The following is a 22,571-nucleotide window of genomic DNA, read 5'->3' as shown; positions in this document are numbered from 1 at the left end:
CCGGTCATTCTACAGCCTGAAAAAGCAGTTCACCTCAAAGAACCTGTCACGACGGACGAAGCTGGGACTATATAGTACCTATATAGTTCCGGTACTCACATACGCCTCTGAGACATGGACACTGTCCAAATCTGACGAAACCCTCTTAGCCGCGTTCGAGAGGAAGATGCTCAGAAGGATACTTGGCCCCGTATGTGTGGAAGGACAATGGAGGAGCCGTTATAATGACGAGCTATACGAGATGTACGGCGACCTCACTGTCGTACAGCGTATAAAGCTCGCCAGGCTCCGGTGGGCTGGCCATGTTATACGCATGGAAACGGACGACCCAGCCCGTAAAGTCTTTTTAGGCCGTCCACAAGGACAGAGGAGGCGTGGTAGGCCCAAATTGAGGTGGCAAGATGGCGTGGAGGCGTCCGCCATTAAGGCCGGGATAACGGACTGGCAGACGAAGGCGCGAGACCGTGAGCGGTTTCGGACACTCCTGAGGCAGGCCAAGACCGCAAAGCGGTTGTAGCGCCGGATAAGTAAGTAAAGTAAGTAATCACTTCACCCATAGTTCATTACATAACCCAATTGACATTTTCGATTTTTTAAATCAGGGTTTTGAGCTATTTCCCTTTAACTGGCACCTTTAACTGCCCTTAAACTGCAAGGACTTTGAGAACAAGCCCTTTAAAATAGACTGTGAAGTGTATTTTTCAATGCTTTCTTCTCCATCCTTTGGGAAATAACGTTTCCAATTCTTATTACTGGTCGTATACTCATTCTATACAAAAAACATCGAATTTTCACAAAATAACGTCGTACGTAATGTACCTTCTTTTTTCGCCAAATATTAAAGAAAATTGATCTACAACAAACTGGACGAAATCTTCATCCAATTGACACACTTGAATTTGACACTTTCCTCATGGTTTGTCACACACAAATCCACATTTTTTGGTATTTCGAGAACCATTCGAGCAGATCATGGTTAAACATTTTAACCGAGTTCATTTGTTATTCATTCCTGTTAAAATAAACGATCATCAAAACCGTTAACGACTGCTTGATATCGCATATAGGCAAATACATGGAAAAAAATCGAGCAGTATAATTAAACGACTGTTAATTTGTATCGCATACGCTCTTGACGATCGTTTGTTTAACGATGGCATAGGACCAGTCGTAAAAATTAGCAAATGAACTCAGAATTTCGCGATGCCAAATTTGAGCAATTTTTAACGACTTTGGTTAATTTTTGAAGACTGTTAATTTTTAACCATTTCTTTCAAAATATCGACTTGGGAATTCATTACAAAGTTCATTCGTGTAGTTCGAGCAGTTCATTTCATGCAGTTCAAATTAGTCAAGTAGTTTTATCTATTTCCTATAGTTTAGTTCCTTCTAATTCATGTGTGTTTTCTTTTTGAATTCGTATTCTAAATATTTATTGTAAGCCCAAATTCCAACAGAATTATTGATGTTGAAAGTATCTATCTATCGTATCTTAAAGTAAAGGTAATAACTAAAAGCTAATAACCGCCGCGAAACAAAAGAATCAGCTTAGCTGTGTTATTTTTTAGTAAAGATTGAACAAAGTTTAAATAGGCATCAGTATTTCAGTTGGACGTCAAATGGTTAATTACAGTTGAAAAATGTTTAAAAGCAGCTTAACATTATTTACTTGGGCTCAAAAACGATGTAATATTTATCACGAAATCCTGAAACAATTGAATCATCTCAAAAGAGTCTTTAATTAAAACATATCCAACCGATTAGCGATGATTTGAATCATTATGTCAATCAATTCTGGAGTTCATCTGTTTTTGATCGTAGTTTTGTAATAACTCACTAGCAGCAGCTAGCTACAAATAGTTACAACTGACCAACTTCAAATATTTGAAGCTTTTTTAAACTTGTATAAAATCTGAAATTTTTATTAAATTTAGAAATGTAAATACTGCGTAACTCGAATATCTGCCTAAATCAAATAAAAAAAAATACAAAAGTATGGACAATTTGAAATAAAGTTTTTATGTTAGTAATTTGAAAAAAAAAATGTTTAAAGATTCAGACATAATTTATATGCCTAATAAAAAAAATAAAAATCAAATATTTTGCATCTCATTTGCATGCATTGTAATTAATCTTTCTGTAATTTATCTCCATATTTTCTAGCTTTATTTACTTGTGGAACCAAGCGACTATCACAAAGTTTTAAGTTATCAAACCAAAAATTCACCGCCGCACATACCTTTCTGCTCGATAGCAAGTAAGGTATTATCTGAAACTTGCACAAAAAAATACACTTGATAAAACTTTCCTTATCTGTAGATGAAAGATTAAGGACTTAATGTGCACGAGCAGCAAACTTCATTTCGAAAACGCAATGTATAAACGCGCACGGGATTAGAGCTCGAGGCCTGTGCTAGATAATCGGGATAATCACGTTCGGGCGAGGGTAGAGACCGGGACATTTTTTATCACACAATGAAAAGCTTGCGTACTAGAGGGTAAAAGGATGTTCCACTCCCCTACTGGTAGTTGCTGCAGTCCCTCTCGCTTCCGCCATACATGTAAATGCCGTAATCGTTGCTCTAGCGCAGGAAAACAAAAAATACCCCGTTTTTTGTGCAGTTTTCTCCCTTCCCGGTTAGGGGTGGATTTCTAGAATTGTCATTCACATACATACAACCAAAAAAGAAAGTTTTTGTATTACGCTGATGTGTCGTCTATCCTTCTGCGGTACGGCAAACACTTGTGACAGGTGATTTCTACGCCAGCGAGCACTGCCTTTCATCAGAGGCCTGAACCTCGTGTGATGATGGTGATGATGCTCGAGGGGTGATAAAAATTCATCACACACTCACACAAACTTCCCATCGTTATCAGGTGGCGAGGGAAAGGAAGCTCATCATAAGCAACACACACGAGCGACAAAACGAGCAGCTTGCGGGCAATCTTCAGCACCCGGTTGCTGCGTGCCGCTAAACACCTCCCCCTGCCCCCCCCCCCCCGCCCACCTTTTCATCCCAAATTGGCCCAAAACAGATTGACGTAGTGAAGTGTAAAGCGCATAAAGCACGGCGGGCACACAGGTTCATCGGGGACAAATGACACCGGAAGGATACGGTACCTAATACATGCAGCCCCGTCGATGCGACTCGACTACGGCTACGAAAACTTGCTCCTACCGGTGCTGCTGGTGGAGATAACTTACTGTACGTGTGTTTGAGGTGGAGCAACTTTTTCACCATACATAAGGCGCAACACCAACCCACTGCAATTTGCTGGCGTTCTGCAGGCCCGGGACAAACATCCTTCCAGTCCCGGGAGGCCGCTTCTCTCAAACCGCTTCCCCGCGGGTGTCACTAGCAGCCGTTACCGCACCGAACAAACTGGTGAAAAAGATAAGAACGCCCGGCAGACAACAACAGAAGACTACAGGAAATAGTAGTTTCTGCTACCGATTTCCGAGTTGGTAACGAGCTTTCGTTGTCCCCCCCCCCGTCCTTGTAAGATCGTTCCGATATGTGTCAGCGTTCGGCGGCCACTTGGCTTAACGCGCCCCGGTTGTGCCACTGCCATGAGGACGCGTCTTTTCTTACTCACTTCCAAAAACGGAAAGTTTCTCACCATTCGCTTCCCACTAAAGAAGTTCATTTAGCTGGTAATGGTGCCAACGCAGCCAACCAACTGGTGTCTATCTGGAGCCACAGCTTGCCTGCCCTATCCGATCCGGGGTCGAACGCACTTTTTGTGCGCCTCAAAGGCTCAAAACGCGCTCGAAAGTGTAATGCTAATGAGAGAATATTTCCAGGCAACGTTCGCACACGCCACAGCCAGAGCAATGAATGCACAGTTTGCCGGGAGTTGTGGAGCAGGTGGTGGCGATGTTTACGCCTTTTCGGCAAAACTGTAAAACTTTCACTGCGCGCAGCACAATGCATGCGACGTATAGTGTTACGAAAAACGAACGGAGAAAGTTTTGTGATGGGCAACAAATACTGGAAGCCATCATGGCCGGCCGGGTGCGCATTGTTTGGTGAAAAGCGAAAAAGTTTCTGCAAAATGTGCATGTTTGCTTGTGCATGGCATATCATTCCATTCCGGTTGGCTATAACGATAATCATCATCGTACACCAATCGGTACTGGATGGTTAAACTATAAACAAGCGTGCGAAAGAACCGGGGGTTTGCTAATCGAGGAACAGTGTATTATTTGGCGAAATGTTATTGAAGCGAGTTGTTTTGAAAAGGAAAAGTTACTTCTTGATCCATTTTCAGCAGCCGTTGTGCAACTATGCACATAAGTGCAGTGTGTTGGATTTGGCTAAAATACAACTTTTTGAATTAAATTCAAAACAAACCAACCGATGGTATGCGCTGTGGTTCAAACATCATACAAAATACACGTTTAGACAGTTTAGTCTGCTTAGACTTTACTGAGTGTACCGTTACGGACTCGTGACATACAGAAATTACATGTTATATGTAATGGTGGCAGTTTACCTAGATTTTTGAAGATTTTTTACCCATTTACGGCGAAACAATCGTTTGAACTTAAGTATTTTACGGTTTTTTCTATACATAAGTTGGGTTTGAAAACGAAACTATACTTAGACATGTTTGAGGATATTTTGTCACGTTGGTTTTTTTTTTAATGTTGTTATCTCTTCTTCTTGTTTGGCTCAACAACCGATGCCGGTCAAGGCCTGCCAACCCACTTGTGGGGTTAGCTTTCAGTGACTTATTGATTTCCCCCCATAGCAGGATAGTCAGTCCTACGTATGGCGGCACGGTCTACTTGGGACTTGAACCCATGACGGGCATGTTGTTAAGTCGTACAAGTTGACGACTGTACCACCGGAGACCGGCTCACTAACTAATAGTCCGGTATAAAATGAGATCCTTCCGATTGTCTATCAAGATTACAATTATTTCAATTCTTATACAGTTTGACATCTAAAAGCCCTTTTCGATTCAAATTTTCAAACTCGTCATCGCAAGCAGGTTGTTGTTTGGTTCATTAACTTATAGGAAGTATATTTATGCCTGTTGTAGGAGAAGCTAGGTAAAGACGGATATGTTAAGAAAAATGTTTTAAAAAATCTAGGGATATTTTTAAGTTTCCATAGATTTTTGCGTTTTTTCATGGAGAAAAACATGTTTTTTTTTGTGCAGTTTTGAAATGTTCGGGTAAAAACCTGATATGGGAAAAAACGGACACTATGAAGGGTAAGATGGACACCTGTAGAAAACGCTGGAAATTGAAGAGGTTTATAGTATGTTAACATATCCTATTACTTTCCACGTCCAGGTACGTGCATAAACCAATTCTTGGCCAATTTCAACGACGATTCATTCAGCCGTGAATTTAGTTGTATGCGCCGCTTCTATCATGTCGTAGGATGCAGAATCTAAGGCATTTTTTGAAATATCGGGCACTGATCAGCTTACAGAACAACAGTCTAGAACATCCTTTTGAGGGACTTGTGAAGCCATTTTTCCATTGAAAATTAAACTTTTCCCATAAAATTTCTCATCTATTATTGAACGATGTCATATCTATTCCTCTTACATTGATTAAAGTTGTCCACATCGTGAAAAGATGTTGGATTTCTAGAAGCGCCTCACCAGCGTCTAGCGGGTAATAGCATAATGAATGGCTGCTATTTTGACCGGTGTTCCGTTTCTCGCTTATTTCAATGCATTCTGTAATTGTTGGATGATATATATTCGGAATAACCTTATTTAAGGTATTTCATGAAATCTATTCACCACCAATTATTATAAAAAGTAAAATAAATCAAGACGGTGTCCGTCTTTCTTGCTTTGATGTCATGATGCATCACTATCACCAGAAAACTATTTTTTTATCGGTTTCACTGTCGTTTTTTCACCAGTTTTTTGCTTAACAACCACGACAAATCATTCAGCTAATAAAACTTCCAAAATATACACAATGCAAGGTACAGTGCCTAAGATCCGCAATAGTCAAAGTAGATCCACAATCGTGCGATGATTGATTTTTTTTTGTTCGATTTTAAAATTTCATTATTAAAATTTGATCATTTTTGCATATATTATGCCAACAATGTTCTCAAATGTGTTGTTTTACTTTCAGTTTGGATGCTGCATTGTTGAATTATTCGATTATTACTTTTATCATGTATTTATGAGAAGTGTCCATCTTACCCGAAGTGTCCGTTTTTACTTATACTTATGACGGTTTGATGAATTTTACAGAACTTTTTACTGGCATTCAAGATGGTCAAACCGATTATGGCTAATATTTGACCTCGTTCCCATAGAAAAACTTATCTCAGAAACAATTAGTAGAGTAAATATGTATTGACCGTTTCCCGAATTTTTTTAAATCGTTCCCAAGATGTATAAACTAAAAAATGGAAAATATATTTAAAAAAAAAACAAAAAAATCCTAGGCAACAGGATCAAGCCACTTGCTGAGTAGCAGATTTTTGGACTTAAATATGAGAAGAGCAGAAGTAGTACGAGTATCAATAATTATTCAGAAGCAGTGCAATGTCGAGATGAGCGAATTTAATGAACAACAGATATGACGTTCAGTCTTATTCTATTCTGTGCTCGATTCGATTCGAGTCGAGAAAATTAACGCCAAAGTGAACTTTTCCTTTAGAATAGAATACGCCTGATTGATTCATAATCAGAAAAAACATCTAGGAAAAGAACAAACCCCTTACGTTTAGGTTGTTCAGTTGTGTTCGGGGACACAAGTTCAATATTTGTGCAGGTTCAATAAAAACGATCGAAAGAGGAATTGCAATACAGTGCTGACATTTTTACTGAGAAAAATTGTAAAAGAAAAATGAACTGAAAAGCAAATTTTACCCACAGCTTTCCAAGTAGCTCTTCGAAGGCCTTTTTTCTCGATGTACGATGTGGTTTTCTACATGGAATCAATTCAATCGAAACCCTGTTTGCCCATACTCTTCCCACTTCCCACCAATGACCATTAGTAGACAGCTTCCATTAACAGCAATTCGATCAGATATCGATACAAAAATGTTTTTCATAAGCAACGCATCTAATTAATTTGCCATAAATTATTGGATGAACTAATATATTGCAATTAAATGGAAATATGATTGCACCATTTGCAATACCGTGTTTGTGTAACAACATGTCTGGTACACGCAATACATTTACCATAAAATTACACTACTCCACCTTATTTGAATTTTGCCTTTTGTTCATAAGAGTTGGGGATATTGTTCGAATGGGATATTGTTCGAATAAACACTCTTCCACTACAGGTTGAAGCGGTATGCGCCTCTGTTGTACCCAACAAAGTCAATTCCAGTAATCCCGAAACTGCAATTATGCTGTTTCAAGAATATCCCGTACTGGTCATCCTGCTTCACGGGAATGTTCGTGCATAACAAACGCGCACCCGTTCTGATGTAAATGTGCACACCACCAACGGGCGTAGCACAGTGAGCAATGCAATGTAATCTTTGGCTCAGGATGAATGATATGTTCCTGCAAAGGTGGATTCGTCGAGTGGTGGCCGAAGGGGGAAAATACCAACCGAGCAGGAGGAGGTGAAACCGTCCAACTTTATTGAGCACAATTTCCCTCGGTACGGACCAAACTTTTGCCCAGGGTGGAGCGTTTTTATTTGTTGAGGGGGACAAAGTCGTTGCCAAGCTCCTCCAACCCGTTGTGTATTAAAGTTTGAACGCATGCGTTTGCGCCGGTACTACCCCCTGCCGTCAAAGGACCGACGGCGGCAGAAGAGAAGCGCGCACATGCTTGCGTAACTTGTCATTATTTAAATTGATGGTTCACGGTGTTCGGGGATTTTACCTTTCGTCGAATAACGGCGGCCCAGAAATAGGCTCCCTTCGTGGAACCATCGGGCCAAACTCCCCTCCCCTGTTCTCGCTTCGCATCTGTGCGCCCACCGTTGAGCCGGCTGCTGATAATTCTTAGTATTTCAACAAAATTAACATTTCTAACCGAGTCTATTTTACCGTTTCTCCTCCCTCTTTAGTGCTATCCGACGAAATCGCAACCATCATCACAACCGCCACCCAGCCAGCTGCCCAACCCAGGCCAGTCAAAGTCGACGACGCAGAGCACGGCGAGCAGCGCGACCCCGACGACACCGGCGCCCTACCGGACGGACTATGAGCTGTCCGGGTCGTACGTGTCACTCGAGTGCCCGTCGCCGCCCGGTCCGCCCGCCTGCGGACCCGACGGGCGCCGGGGCGATCCGCAGGCCCGGCTGGCCAACTACCTGCGCACGCTCTACACGGAACTAGCTTTAAAGGAGCCGGTGCTGCCGAGCTGGGTGCACCCGGTCGCACCCGGCGTCCTCTGTCCGGCCCGGCTCGAGCCCGAGCTGCGCCTGCACATACACTCGCACGGTCTGAACGAAGCGATCGGGGTCGACCAGATCCTGACGCCGGTGCAAACCAAAGATGGGCCGTTCCTGGAGGCACCGCGCCGCGTGCTGATCGAGTGTCCGCCCTGGGTGACACGCGGTGCCCTCGCCCTGCGCATCTTGCACGGCTGGAGCCGTGAGCCGCCCTGGCCACCGCGCGGGCAGCCGGTAGCGCTGGCCCTGTTCCTGCCGCTGGCCGAGCTGCGCGGCACGATCGCGAACTACATCGGCAAGGAGCTGCTGCCGCGCGGTCCACCCAACCCATTCGCGAGCGGGTTTGGCGGGTTCAGTGCGGCCTGGAACTCGCTCGAGGCGCTCAAGGGCAAGCTGCTGATCGTGCTTGACGGCTACGACGTGCAGTGCAAGACGCGCAAAAGCAAAACCATGCCCAGGGATGTGATCGACTTGCTGGAGGGTCGGCTCTTCCCGGAGGCGCGCGTCATACTGATCAGCGTGACCGCGTCCTGCACCGAGCTGCTGCCGCTGATGCAGCGACATATCACGTTCGAGGGGCTGGTGTGGGGTCGCTCGGTGTCGCTGCTGGGCGGCGGGCAGTGGGGCGCCCCGACGCGCCTCATCGACACGGTGCAGTCCTGCCGGCAGCTGCGCAACATCGCGCGCACCACGCTCGGCTGCCTGGCGATTGCGGCCATGTACGAGTCGTCCGGCGGCGAGCTGCCCACCGACGAGCTGGACGTGATCGCGTCCGTGTTCAACTGCGTCGCGGCCAACTCGTCCCACACGCAGGTCACCGAGCTGGGCCGGCTGGCGCTGTTCTGTCTCAAGACGAAGCGCTCCACGGTGACGGCGGCCGAGCTGAAGATGTACTGCTCCGCGCCGGAAACGAACATCGCCGGCTGTCTCGATCGGGCGCAGCTGTTCGGCCGCACCGCCAAGCGAAAGTCGGACCACTACTACACCATCATCTGTCCCGGGCTGGCCGAGTTCCTGGCGGCCAACTACATCGTGTCGCTCGCGAACCGCCCCGGCCTGCTGGCGGCGGAGATCGCCGGCCTAGCGGTGGGCGACGAGGTGGAGCCGGAAATCCTGAAGGTGCTCAACTTCTCGATGGCCCTGCTGGGCGCCCGGGCGCACTTGCTGCTCTCCAAGCTCACGCCCCTGTGGCTCAGTCCGCAGACGATCTTCTCGCTCGCGCTGGCCGGCGGCGAGACGGAGGCGAACCTGACGGCGCTCTGCGAGATGCTGGGCATCTCCAAGTCGCCCCCGGTGCCGCCGCTCGAGGCCAAACCGATCTGGGTGTCGATCAAGTCGACGCTGTCCGAGCTGCAGGGCTGGGGCCTGGCGTTCAAGAGCCCGACCTGCACGCTGAAAAACCTGGAGCTGGTGTACCAGATGGAGAAGAACCTGCTGCTCGAGTCGCGCAACGTGATGGACATCTTTCTGGACGCGCTGTCCAAGAACGAGAGCGTCACCACGCTGCGCATCACGTCGCTGATCGAGAACGAGGTGCGCGACTCGGACATCAACTATCTGGCCAGCTGCATCTCGAAGGCGCTGCTCAAGCCGCGGCTCGAAAGCTTCGAGCTCATCCTCACGCTGCTCGAGGAGGACCCGCCCATCCTGAAGCTGCAGTCCGTCGTCACCGCGCTCTGCCGCACGATACCGCGCCAGCCCAAGCTCAGCAACCTGTCGCTCGACCTCGGCCTGTGCACCTCCCAGCTGGTGCAGATCTGCGCGACGCTCGAGAAGTGTCCGCACGTCACGCGCCTCTCGCTGCCCCATCTGCGCTGCGAGCGGGGCGCGGTGGGGGCGCTGGCTGCGCTGCTTACCGTGCGCCCGCTGTCTTACCTGGGACTGCCGTCGAGCTGGGGCGCCCGAGACGACCCGCCGTCCTCGAGCGGGGTCAGCATGGGTTCCGGGTCGGGCAGCAGCAGCGGCAACTCGGGCCTGATCAAGCAGTCCTCCCTGACCGGGGCTCCCTCGCCGCGCTCCTACCCGGCCGGCATCTTCTCGTCGCTGCCGCGCGGCGTGCTCAGCTCCACCGCCAATATGGGCCGGTCGGCCACGCTGCCCCGCCAGCCGATGGAAGGCCCGCCGGACAAGCGCAGCACGGACTCGGTCATTTCGCGTACCTGGTACCCGACGCCGGCCTGCGACGGGGGCCCGCACAACTCCGGCACGCTGCACGAGCTGCTGCTGGCCGCCCGCGACACCTACTCGCGGCTGCACGGGCTGGACCTCAGCAAGGCGCAGCTGTCGCTCGAGGACTCGATGTGCCTGGGCGAGACGGTGCGCGTGTCGACGACGCTGCACTCCATCAAGCTCGAGGGTGCGTCCCGGCTGAGCGAGATCCTGCCCACCGTGCTGGGGGCCAGCGAGTCGCCCTGCCTGCAGATGATGAGCCTCGGATCGCCCCGGATCGCGCTCGAGGATGCCGCCGTCGGCATGTCCGCACGTGCCTTGGGTAGCTGCATCACCCTGCGCCTGCTCAGCCTGGACGGCTGGAGCTTCAGGATAGAGAACGTCGGGACGCTCGCCTCGGTGCGGGGCTTCCTGTCGCTCACGTCAGTCCGCGAGCTCGGCCTTAACAACTGCCGGCTGAACATGTCCATGTTCAAGAGCGATGTGCCCGTCCAGTCCGGTGCGTACGAGTGCAGGTCCGTCGTCAACCTGAAGCTGGCCGGTGCACAGGTAAGTGCATGTGCCGTTTGTTCGCTGCACGGCGACACTCGTATTTAACCGGTTGCTCTTTATCTCCCGATTTCCCTGCAGATCATCTTTGCCGATCATCTGTCCATGAAGGGGCCGCACATGTTGCCGTACCTGGTCGGGTTTGTGAATCTGCGGGAGCTGGACCTTTCCGCGCCGTCCAGGACGGGCTTTGGCAGTACGTCCTCTACGCCGCTCATACTCTCCGACAAGGACATCGTAGCTTTCTTCACCACGCTCAACAACCACTTCAGGTACGTCGCATACGTCTCATTACTCGTGAGTTTACCGGAAATGTCTCTGAGCTTAGTTATTTTTAAGCTAAGCGGGGCAGAAACCATTTACAAGAAATTACGATTACTGAAACTATTGGAGTCAGAAGAAATTGCTTGATTAGTTAACGCAGTTTTTTGTGTTACAAATTTTGATTATTTAAGTTGTTCTTTTTGAAAATAAACAATTCAATAATGTAGTAATTCAAAGATAGCAATAATTAGAATTTAATTTACAAATCTGAAATATGAAAACGCGTGATTATCGGTCGCATTTAATCGCTGTGGGATTTCGTATATGCATTTTTCTGAAATGTTAAATGTTTGTTAAATGTTAAATATTGCTGCGTTGTAAAACCATAATCAATTTAGAACGCCTTTGTTATTTACAATGTTTGCTTATTTTTATAAAACAAATAAAATATTAAATTTATCTCCTGAGGAATTCAATTGCCTGTCGTTTTATGCATTAAACACGATTTCAAGTCAAATTCAAACTACTATTTTAAAACAATTTACATTCGTCCAGTTTCCACGGACTTTGTCCGGGAATTATAAAAAAGGATCCTAATTATCATTAGTTTAGTTAATATCAAAAAGCTATATTTGATAGGAAATGATATTTAATTATACTAATGTTGGTAGTCACCCAAATAGTTTAAAGTATGTTCAATCATACCTTCGCAAAATGGGTGCCATTTAAAAAAAGCCTAAAATTACAGTTTAAATTCAAACTAACCTTTGTATAATTGAATAAATATAGCTCATAAATTATAAAAGAACGAATCACACAAAAGTCACATATAATGTTATGTATAAATGTATTATAATGTTTGTATATAGGATTCAACTTTTTAAAAGTGCATTATCAGCAATAAGACGAAATAGTAGTGTTTTAATTTGCCGGAAGAAATAGGGTCGGTCTTAGCATGGGTTCAAGCCCCGAAATGACCGTGCCTCCTTACGTCTGGCCTCCAGAGGCCTGACTATCCAATAAATCAATAAAGCCAAACCCACTAGGGGTACAGACAGGCCTTGACCGACAACGGTTGGTTGTGCCAAAGAAGAAGAAGAAGATACTTTGCCGACGGTTGAAGGTTCTCGAAGACTGTACTAGGTTATGCAATCTTTAGCGGCCAATCGTATTCTGGATGTGGTACGTACAGACGGGATCGTGTAGGCCAAAAATACCCTTTTGAAAGAAAGAGAGTGCGAGAGAGAAGAGAGAGAAAAAGAGAGAGAGAAAAAAAGGAAGAGAGAGAAAGAGATATATAGAGATAGAGAGAGAGAGAGAGAGAGAGAGAGAGAGAGAGAGAGATAAAAAGAGATAAAGAGAGAGTATTTGTACATTTATCTCATGTTGCCTGAGGGTTTCCTAAGTCCTAAGGGTTGAATATTATATCGCTTGAAATAGATCGCTTTGTGTAGGCGCTATTGGCGCATCGTGTAGGGACAAAACCACCCAAACTTAGCGCAGTCTTTTATTACTTGTTAACAATTTTACTTGGTGTTTTTTTCATTATTACAATTGGAATTGTTCCCGATGACATTTATCAACCAGAAAGAGGTACAAAAAAGAAACCTACACAAATTTCACCAAAATCCCATTATCATATATTCGTGAGCACGCAATATTTTTGTATTTTCCTAGAACCACTATTACGCAAATGGCGCAAAAGCACACTCTTTCACTAGCCTTTACAAATGCTGTAACCGAATCGTTTATTTGCAATAAAACTAACATCATTTGCTGGGGATCGTTTCTCGCGGACCATGGTCTCGAAGATCTTGAACGGTTACAATAGTAGCTTGTAGTGTTCCAGTAAGAGTGTGGTCATATCCAGCCAATTCCTACTGCTGCAAAGACGTACTGTCACCGTTACAGCTCTATATATCAGTTGAATCAGTAATAGATAAATAGATCGCCAAACGATCCGAGTATCGCTCAAAACAGATGAATATTGAAATTAAATTACGAATAAGGGCCAACCGCCAACTACATTGGACAGATGAACATTTAATGGAATATATTGGTCAAACCATGAAAATTGGGTCTAATATAAATTGAATTATTAACTTCTCTAATGAACTCGATTACTCTTCCAACTTTGTAGCCATCTAAACACACTGAAAATGTGCAACTGGATCATCCACCTGGACGAAGCGGTGCGGACACTCAAGTCCGTCGCGAAGCTGCTCAAATCCAGCCCGCTCAGCCACATCAAGCTGGACGGCGTGGTGGTGATGGACCGGCCGAAAAAGCAGCGCATCGAGCCCCAGTTCCTGCACGCGTTCCTGGCCAACCTGCCCCTGCTACGATGGCTCGGCACCACGCTGCACGGGCTAAGCGAGGACCAGATAACGACGCTCGGCAACTACTGCGGCGACATGCGCGGCATGGAGATCGACGTGAGGTAAGAGCAGTTTTGCATTTAAAGCACGGGATGGGGAAGCGTATCACGTTTCTTACAAGAATCGAGAACGAGTAGCGTGTGCGGGAAGGGGCAGCATGTGTGTGTGTCAGCAGCAGATAATGGCATCCTTCCGTATCTACTTGACATTTGAAGGCTCCTTCCCCCAACTCAACCCGAGGTACACTAAGTGCGGGTGTGTGTGTGTGTATGTGTGTATGGGTATGTGTGCTTACTTTACATTTACGAAACATGCGGAAGGAGAATTTACCACACAAAAAAAAAATCGGACACAAATAAAGAGCACTTAACATTTTAGTGACACGCTTGACATGTCGGGTAATAAACCATTTCCTCGGATACATTTCCGGGGAAAGCTGTATTGAAAAAAGACGAGAAAAATCGAAGAAAAGTACGCACACACATGCACACAAGCTTATACAAGCAGCAAATGGAGGAAAATCTGAGCCACACCTACGCTCCGTGAGCTTTCCGGTCGTTTTCGCGCTCGAAAAATGCTCATGCCATTTTCCCTCACTTCTCAAAAGTGTCGTCTCAATATTACGCAGACTTTACTCATTTCTTACCGTACCGAAGTTTCAATTTTCTAATACCCTTTTGCTTCCATTTTTTCTCTTCCTCTACACCCTCCTGTTACCCCTTATCTCTCTCTCTCTAGATTATCCGACTCAACGATCGAAAATGCGCGCCTGATGACAAGCAGCCTCGGAATGGATGGCAAGTTTGACATTCGCGTCTCCACGTTCGGTACCACGAACAGCATACTGATCCACATCGAGAAAACTTCGACGAAAAGTTTATCCCGTAAATAATAACTAGAGTCACGATTTATGGTTCTGCCGCACGCCGCTCACTGGGTGAGGCTTGGAAATCGAGGGCTAGATTTCAGCCGTAGCCGGATAGCAGGAAAGGATTTTGGGTAGGATTATAACGGCCCGAAGCGGTGGTAGAACACACGCTGGTCGTCGACACGTGGATGTGTTGTGGTGTGTGTGTTTATGTGTGCTTTTAGTGAACAGATTGATGGGAGGGATGGGAGGAATTACAGTCAGACGCAGTCTCAGTGTATCCGCGATTGGCTGGCACTTCCCCATGCGGATGCGTTATTCCGATTTCATCTGTTAGGATGTCTTTACATCTTCTCAACTCTTGTCTCTTGGCGCACTATCAAACACTTGCTCATCCCTCTCTTTCTCTCTCTCTCTCTCTCTCTCTCTCTCTCTTTCTCTATCTTTTCACTCACTTTCTCTCATTCCCTCTCTCTCACTCTTTCGCTGTTAACGCTTATCACCTTTGAAAAATGATCCCAAACCATCTGAGAGTCATGGATCATATACATGTAACATGTTATTGCAAGGGCTGCATAGCTGTTGCATAGTTATGGGCTTATTAATACACAAACCACATGTAAAAGAACAACAGATCTGTACCGGCAAGCAAATGCACTGAATAGTAAAACCATCTTTACAACTCAAAAACAACCTATCTCATCAAATCTGCTAGAGTAAATTGTTAATTTCGACCTTTGTTTGAACAATAGTGAAATTTGCGTAACACAACACCCTCGAATTGATAATTGTTGGGTGAGTTTTTGTAAAAAAAACGCCGGTAAAAGCTTTTGAAAAAAGCGTAACTCTAGTTTTCTTTCTTCTCGCATGCATGCATGGTGGGTATAGGAATTTTAATTATTATTTTTTCCGATCTTTGCTGTTGCTTGACACAGTATTAAAAATACCAATAAAGTATAGAAGCATTTTTCTTGTTTTTTTTTCGCCCTGACAACAACAACTCAAACGGTTTCTCGTGAACACACCTTCTCCTGACGAGCTTTCGAACACATGGTTCTCAGCTTTTAGCCTGCAACTCACATTTTCAGGTGCATAACAAACAAACAAAAATGCATACCTAAAAGTAGATCGAAAGAAGAGACCCCATTAATAAACGTGGTGCCATGCACGATGATGTACCAAAATTGAGTAAAAAACTTGAAAGGGAAAAGCAGAGAAGAAAAAAATGGTATCTTTGAACAAAAAAAAGGAAAAAGCGTACAAGAAACGTAGTAGAAAGAAGACAATATTGTGAAGAAAAAAAGATTATGATGCGTGTTGAAACTTGAATATGAAATATTCGTTTAATTTTTTTAGCTATTTATATACACGAAGAAATGAAAAAAGGAGAAAACAAAACGGTGAAAAAGCGTACTACAACAAAGCGACGGAAGAACAAAGGAAGAGTCGAGAGCAAAGAAGGGATAAAAGAGGAGATGATGAGATGAGAAAAATAGAACTAAAAAAAATAATAATAATACACACACACACATGTATAGGAGTTAAGAAGGGGAGCAATATTGTATTTGTGGGCTTGTTGCTGTTTAAAATAAATGTCCTTGTGTCCTGTGTCGTGCGCTGTCTCTTCAAAAGAACAGTGTGGTTCAATAACAGGAGGGAAAAAATGTCGAAAACACACACACACACACACACACACACACACACACACACACACACACACACACACACACACACACACACACACACACACACACACACACACACACACACACACACACACACACACACACACACACACACACACACACACACACACACACACACACACACACACACACACACACACACACACACACACACACACACACACACACACACACACACACACACACACACACACACACACACACACACACACACACACACACACACACACACACACACACACACACACACACACACACACACACACACACACACACACACACACACACACACACACACACACACACACACACACACACACACACACACACACACACACACACACACACACACACACACACACACACACACACACACACATTTAGATAGGCTTGCGATAGGAAATTGTAAATGCTTCCCAAAAGCAGACACGAAACGTTTGTTTCCTTCTCTCTTCGCATACAGAGAAAGAGAGGGTGGGAGAGAAAAAACACACACACAAGGAACTCAACTTCCTTAGATTTGTACATTATAAACATTTTATCTGTTGTGTAACGAGGAGTTTCAATGTTGATGTTTAACAAGCCGCCAAATAAGGCGCATATAAGATCAGTTAGTTCGATAAGATAAGAGGAAAAGCAAACCGCGGCACCGCAGCACGAAGATGCATGCGTTGTATTTTAAGCGGAAACCGATCGTATTTGTAAGACAACGTAGAAAGTATTCTAAACTAAAAAGGAAGACACGTGTCTGGTTGTGGGTATGCGTGCGCATGTGTGTGTTTGAATATGCGCAAGAGAATGTTTGCTACAGGCGCAAATAATAAATAGTTCGCAAACGTTCGCCTCATCAAATGAATGGATTGAGAGAAAAAAGCGACCCTGTACAGTAGTGTCGAGCACACCTCCTTCTGGTAGGAGGGACGCTGCAAGTTGTATAAGTTTTAAGTATTATTTATCCGGTGTTGCCTAACGTTACGATCCGATGTCGATAGTTTATTAGGTGCCGCAGCGTTCGTGTTGCGCATATATTTATCAGCTTGATTTCGTCTGTCCACGCTCGCCTGTAAGCAGAGGCTAGGAGGAGTTTGTTACAATTTAATGCACGTAATTATGTTGTACGGTTAAAATGTTAATTTAACCATTTACAGACATTAAGAAAAGGAAAGAGGTTTTTTACGGTTGCATTGCTGAGAGTTACGGCGGCGCGGGAAATGGTTTTAGCTAACGTTTATCACACCCGCACCAGCTGATGTGTTGTGTAAGTTTTTGTTTAAACACAAACAGAAAAAATGATAATGTTTGGCAGAAAAGGTGAACAATAAAGAAATCTATCTTATAAATCTGAATTGGCGCCCGAAAACAGTGTCGATTTACTATTTCAAAACATTGCTCATAGAGTGCGGAATTAGTTACAAGTGAATAATAGTTTAGCGTATGACCTTTAAGAGGAAGCTATTGCAGTGCGGAAAGCATATTGTCAGGAGCAAATCGCTCATTTCTTGTGTGTACGGCTATGGTTCTTTTTTAGGGATCTGTTAAAGTATCCAGTTGGTTAGTACTGTACCGTACAACCATTGTTACTGTTAAACTTCACTGGAAAAGATGGAAACTTTTTTTTGAATAAAATTTAAATAAAACTATTTATTTCCTTCCCGCAGGCTATATCTCCATATTGAACATTTGAGCAAATAGAGGTGAATTTTTAATTCCTTCCTTTATGTTAAAGCAAAAATCTATTTCCCTCGTTCATACTATCGGAGGAAAGAGTTTTGTTAATAAATAGATGGTACTAGTTTATTCTTCCCAGTTTTAACATTTTAACTGCTTGATTTCGATGCGTATGTATTACAGAGTAAAACATACGTTCCTGCTCTGCTTTATATTATCTTGATTTGTTAAAAAAATGCTGATGAACAAACACATACAAACACTTTAATTTGGCTCCTGTCGCAACAGGTTCCAGGAAGTAAATAGAAGGAAAAGGGAATAATGTCAATGTGATTCACTGTAACTGCATTTAAGACTTATCACTGAGAACAGTATCTACGTGTTTTAAAACATATTGCTGGGAAGCTAAACACTCACCCACTCACTGCATCCACTTGCTTGCATATGGTTGCAGCACGGTTTGTCGAAGCATGTCGAAGAAATTATTCATGAAAATATTTTTCATGACTGTATCCTGCAGGTAGCGTATATCAAATACACGACTTGTACTATTACTACTACTACTACTACTACTACTACTACTACTACTACTGCTACTACTACTACTATTTCTACTATTACTAATAAAATACTACTACTACCATTGCGCTCAGTGCTAGAAACACGCGCCCTGGTACGAGCAAGACTTTCCCCTTCCCTTTAACTAGCACACGTAATGCACGCGTGTTAATTATTGTTCGTGTCAAAGGAGAGCTCCACATCTACATGAACAGTGTGTTTTTGTGGAAATGTACACTGTTAAAATTAAAAGAAAAAAAGGTGGTGTTTGTTGCGAGACGAAACTGATTTTAAAAATAAATAAGTGTTGCAACACTAAATAAGGCAAAATAATGTAATAAAACTCTGTGCAACAAAATTGAAACACACCAAGTGGAAAAGAGGCAAATTAGGCTCGATCAGAGGAAGAGATTGATGATCTCCGTTTGCTGTTTCGGAAGTTGTGTAACGAACTATAGTTGGAATTTGGGACGGAAAATGAACGAATAAACATCATCAGAAATAAAATTGTAATGTTACCACAAAACGGTCGGCCACGCTCCTTTCTGCTGGTCCTTCGCTGATCCGAAATGCCTGCATCCTGCGCGAAAGTTTCTTTTCTCTTCTTTCATCCAGCGAAAGCGATTCTTTTTCACATACGCAAAACAATTCATTTATTTCGGTGTCTGCTTCGCATCTCTATACAATACGCCTGAACACGTCCAAATTTTCCTGATCCAGGAACAGCAAGTTGAACACGTCGTTGTAGAACTCCGGATAGTATTCGCAGGCCCGCTGACAGTCGGGCGTAAAGTTGACCTCGAGCAGCTTCGGCTGAATTTTGCTGCCCGCCTCCGTCCACTCGAGCATCAAATCGACGGCATACAGGGCACGCGACTGGGCACTCGCGCCAATGCCACACGGTGGCCCCACCTTCGTGGCACCCTGCAGCATCTCCCGCAGCATTTCGCAAATGTCGGTCTCGATCTGGTCCCAGGGATGCTGCGGGTACTGGGTGTGCCAGGTTTGAACAAACTCGTCACACTTCATGTGCCGCAGCTGAAACTGGCCATAGTTCATGACGGTGAAGTGCTTCTCGTAGTCGTCGAAATCGTCCATCTGGAAGGGTTTGTTGGCAAAGCGCAGGAAGAAGTTGGTGTACACGTAGGCGCACAGCTCGTCGACGCTTTTCACCAGCAGCACGTACCGGACGTCGAACTTGACGCTGGCCTCGAGCTCCGCCCGCTCAAACAGCACCGGATGCTCGATGTACTTCTGGGCGATCTTGGGCCCCGTTTGCTGCAGGCGCATCATCTGCGTCAAACTGTCCGTAATGTGCGTATCGAGTGTGCGGGCCAAATTCCACGGCTTCACAATCCAGTGGTTGTCCAGGCCGCGCTGTGCCCGGTTCTGAAAGTAGGCAACGAAGGGAACCAGCTCCGTCTTTAGGTTGTACGTTACCGGCAGCCAGCGAGGGTTGGACGCCAATGACACCTCATCTCCGTCACCATCACCGGATGATGCTGCCGATTTCTTGGCCGCTCGGCGACAGACGATGCTCAACAGATCCTTGATTGTCAGTACGTTCTCGAACGGGAATTGGTTCACGAACTTATTGGGATTGTATTCGCTCAGCTCGCGAAACTCCTTGAAGTGACTGGTCATCCAGAGAATGTCCGCCTCGGCCGGATCGGATACAAGCTCATACGATGGATCGGTAAGGTATTGGTTGACGAGCTCGTACTGTGAGTAAACCTTCAGCGGTCTATTGCCATCGATTAGCGGTGGCGGAACGTCCGGATCTGGCAGGGATTCTTCAATGTGACCGGCCAAAAAGTATTCCTTCGGGGGTTCCGATTGCGAGAAGTCCTCCTTCACGAACGAGTCGTACCGCCAGGGAAGCAGCAGAGCGTCCCGTTCCCTCGATCCTAAGGGTACATTTTCGACGAAATCTCGACACACGTTTTCTCCCTCGTCGATGTCCTCCGTTGGGAAGAGTAAGCTGTACGTGATACCTTCCGGGATGTGCATGAACGGAACGACACGGCAGTTCGGCGTATCGCTGTGCAGAATTGCACTGCCTACCTCATCCATCACGTACCAAATCGGCATACGGTTTTCGACCGACAACCCATCCGCGTTGAGCGAGTACATATTGCACCAGCGCCACACGTCCTGCAGGATGCGGGGGATGTACGCGTTCGGTGGCACATCGTCGTCCTGCTGCAGTCCCATCATTACCGCCAATCGGCTCACCAGCTCCGGATGGGCGTTTAGCAGCTGACGTGCGTTATCCGTTCGAAAAGTCCAGGCATGGTCGATCAGATAGATTTCCGTCGGGTCGTTCGCCTTCAGCCCTCCTTCCTTCGATACCTGCAGCGTCCAGACGGGATCCTCCGCTGCTCTCGTTTCGTCTCCATAGTCCACCGCGAGCAGAGAGAAGGATAGTCCCGCATCGAACGCCTGCTCGGACAGCTTACGGTACAGCTCTGGCCAGAAGTGTTCCGGCACGCCAGACGATTGGAGCTGAGGCTTGTGCGCTGCTTCGAATGCTTCGTAGTCCATCGTGACTATTTCGGTGAAACTGGCGTTCTAGTGTTTTCGATACAGATTGCTCGCTATCAAAACCCGGCAACGTGCGATCTGGTTGGCAGAAACATGTAAACAAACCGGCGCTGGTTTGCAGAGTGACCAGAAATACCGATTTATCTGTATTCCTACCGATTTTTTATCTGCCTACCGATTCACAGATGACCACCCTAAAACTACCGATTTTTCATTTCTCCTACCGAAAATCACAGATATTTGATTTTCCTGTCGTTTAAGCTTAATCTGTGGCGCTTGGAATGCTGTTTCAAGGATCGCTATCCTTATTTGTTACTTGTCGCGCAAATGCACGTTTGTTTGCCTGGCACGTGAAAATTGATACAAGCGTTTTAAATTCAAAATGTTATCCGTTAAAATTTCATAATAAATTAAATGTTCATAATAAGTAGCAAATGTCAGTTGTGTGGATTCCGAGAATTGCTCGTCAAAGAAAATCATTTAAATTTGAAATTGAATTTCACCGTTGGCGGATAAAGCTTAACAAGAAATTGATCATTAAAATAATTGATCTAATTGAAATGGTCGCGTTCTCAACAGTACTCCTGCCGAAATCTGCCAATATAATCTGGCCACACTGGTCCGCAGGTCAGGCGAGCTTTTTGGCGGCCACCGTCGCAAAACCGTCGCAAAACGTCAAAACCGACGTCGCATGTACTGCAAACTGACGTCACCAGCGAGCGAAACTCGCAACGATTTCGAGGCGCTGGCGACGGTCGTTTTTGACGTTTTGCGACGGTTATTGACCTTTCGAGCGAGCTTTTGCCCTGCGGGCCAGTGTGGCCAGATTATATTGGCAGATTTCGGCAGGAGCACTGTTGAGAACGCAACCATTTAACCGTCTTGTGTACGACCAAAAAACTTTACGTTATCGTACAACCGCCTACCCGGGTAGGCCATACATTTTGTATGGAACAATGGTGTTTTTCGTGGTTAAAGAGTATATCTTTTGAATTTCTTGTAAGATTTGAATGAAAACTGTCTTAAAGGTTCATAATAATGTTTTATAACATATCGTAGTAAAATTAGAATTTAAAAAATCCTATCAATATTTTTTTCAATCAAAAATATGTTGTAACTTCACCACCATAACTGGCCAGGCCACATGTTTTAAGTGGATGATTAGTTTTTTATAAGTTTTACTTACGTTTTTTTTTTTCAAAAGTTATATACATTTTTCAATTGTTTATAAAATTATTGTATAAAAATATATGTTGACGATCTATAAAATATACTCATCATGTTTTATTAAAAACCGGCTACGACAGGCTCCAGACAATTTCCGAACCTCCTCCACTCCAACCCAACGGTGTGAAAGGTGTGACATGTGGTTGCGCTTTGTTGCACGGTGAGCAGACTTCAATAACCGAGTTGGACCTAGGAAAATTTATCAATATTTACAGGTGAATCCGTAGCTAACTTTTTACAGTCTTGTTCTGGAGTCACGCGGTTTTCGACTTACACGGATATTACTCTTA

The 22,571-nt window shown here is 45.1% G+C and overlaps 2 protein-coding genes across 5 annotated transcripts in view; one reads left to right on the top strand and one right to left on the bottom strand.

The window, feature by feature from the left end:
• Positions 1–15,971, top strand: part of LOC121590426 — a 135,073-nt gene extending 119,102 nt beyond the window's left edge. For all 4 annotated transcript variants that reach the window (XM_041910100.1, XM_041910098.1, XM_041910099.1 and 1 more), the window contains 4 exons: positions 8,024–11,068; positions 11,150–11,340; positions 13,473–13,772; positions 14,449–15,971. In XM_041910100.1, coding sequence (XP_041766034.1) covers positions 8,024–11,068; positions 11,150–11,340; positions 13,473–13,772; positions 14,449–14,602 — 3,690 coding nt within the window. In that variant the 3' untranslated portion in view covers positions 14,603–15,971. The remainder of the gene's footprint in view (positions 1–8,023; positions 11,069–11,149; positions 11,341–13,472; positions 13,773–14,448) is intronic.
• A 2,564-nt stretch (positions 15,972–18,535) lies between these two features.
• On the bottom strand, positions 18,536–21,155 carry LOC121589146 (tubulin--tyrosine ligase-like protein 12). Its single transcript, XM_041907820.1, has one exon. It carries the CDS (start codon positions 21,052–21,054, stop codon positions 19,189–19,191), a length of 1,866 nt encoding a protein of 621 aa, XP_041763754.1. The 5' UTR covers positions 21,055–21,155; the 3' UTR covers positions 18,536–19,188.
• Positions 21,156–22,571: the final 1,416 nt, after the last annotated feature.

Source organism: Anopheles merus, chromosome 2R (assembly GCF_017562075.2).
Source record: "Anopheles merus strain MAF chromosome 2R, AmerM5.1, whole genome shotgun sequence".
In the NCBI taxonomy this organism is placed as follows: domain Eukaryota; kingdom Metazoa; phylum Arthropoda; class Insecta; order Diptera; family Culicidae; genus Anopheles; species Anopheles merus.
This window is presented reverse-complemented; position numbering and strand designations above follow the sequence as displayed.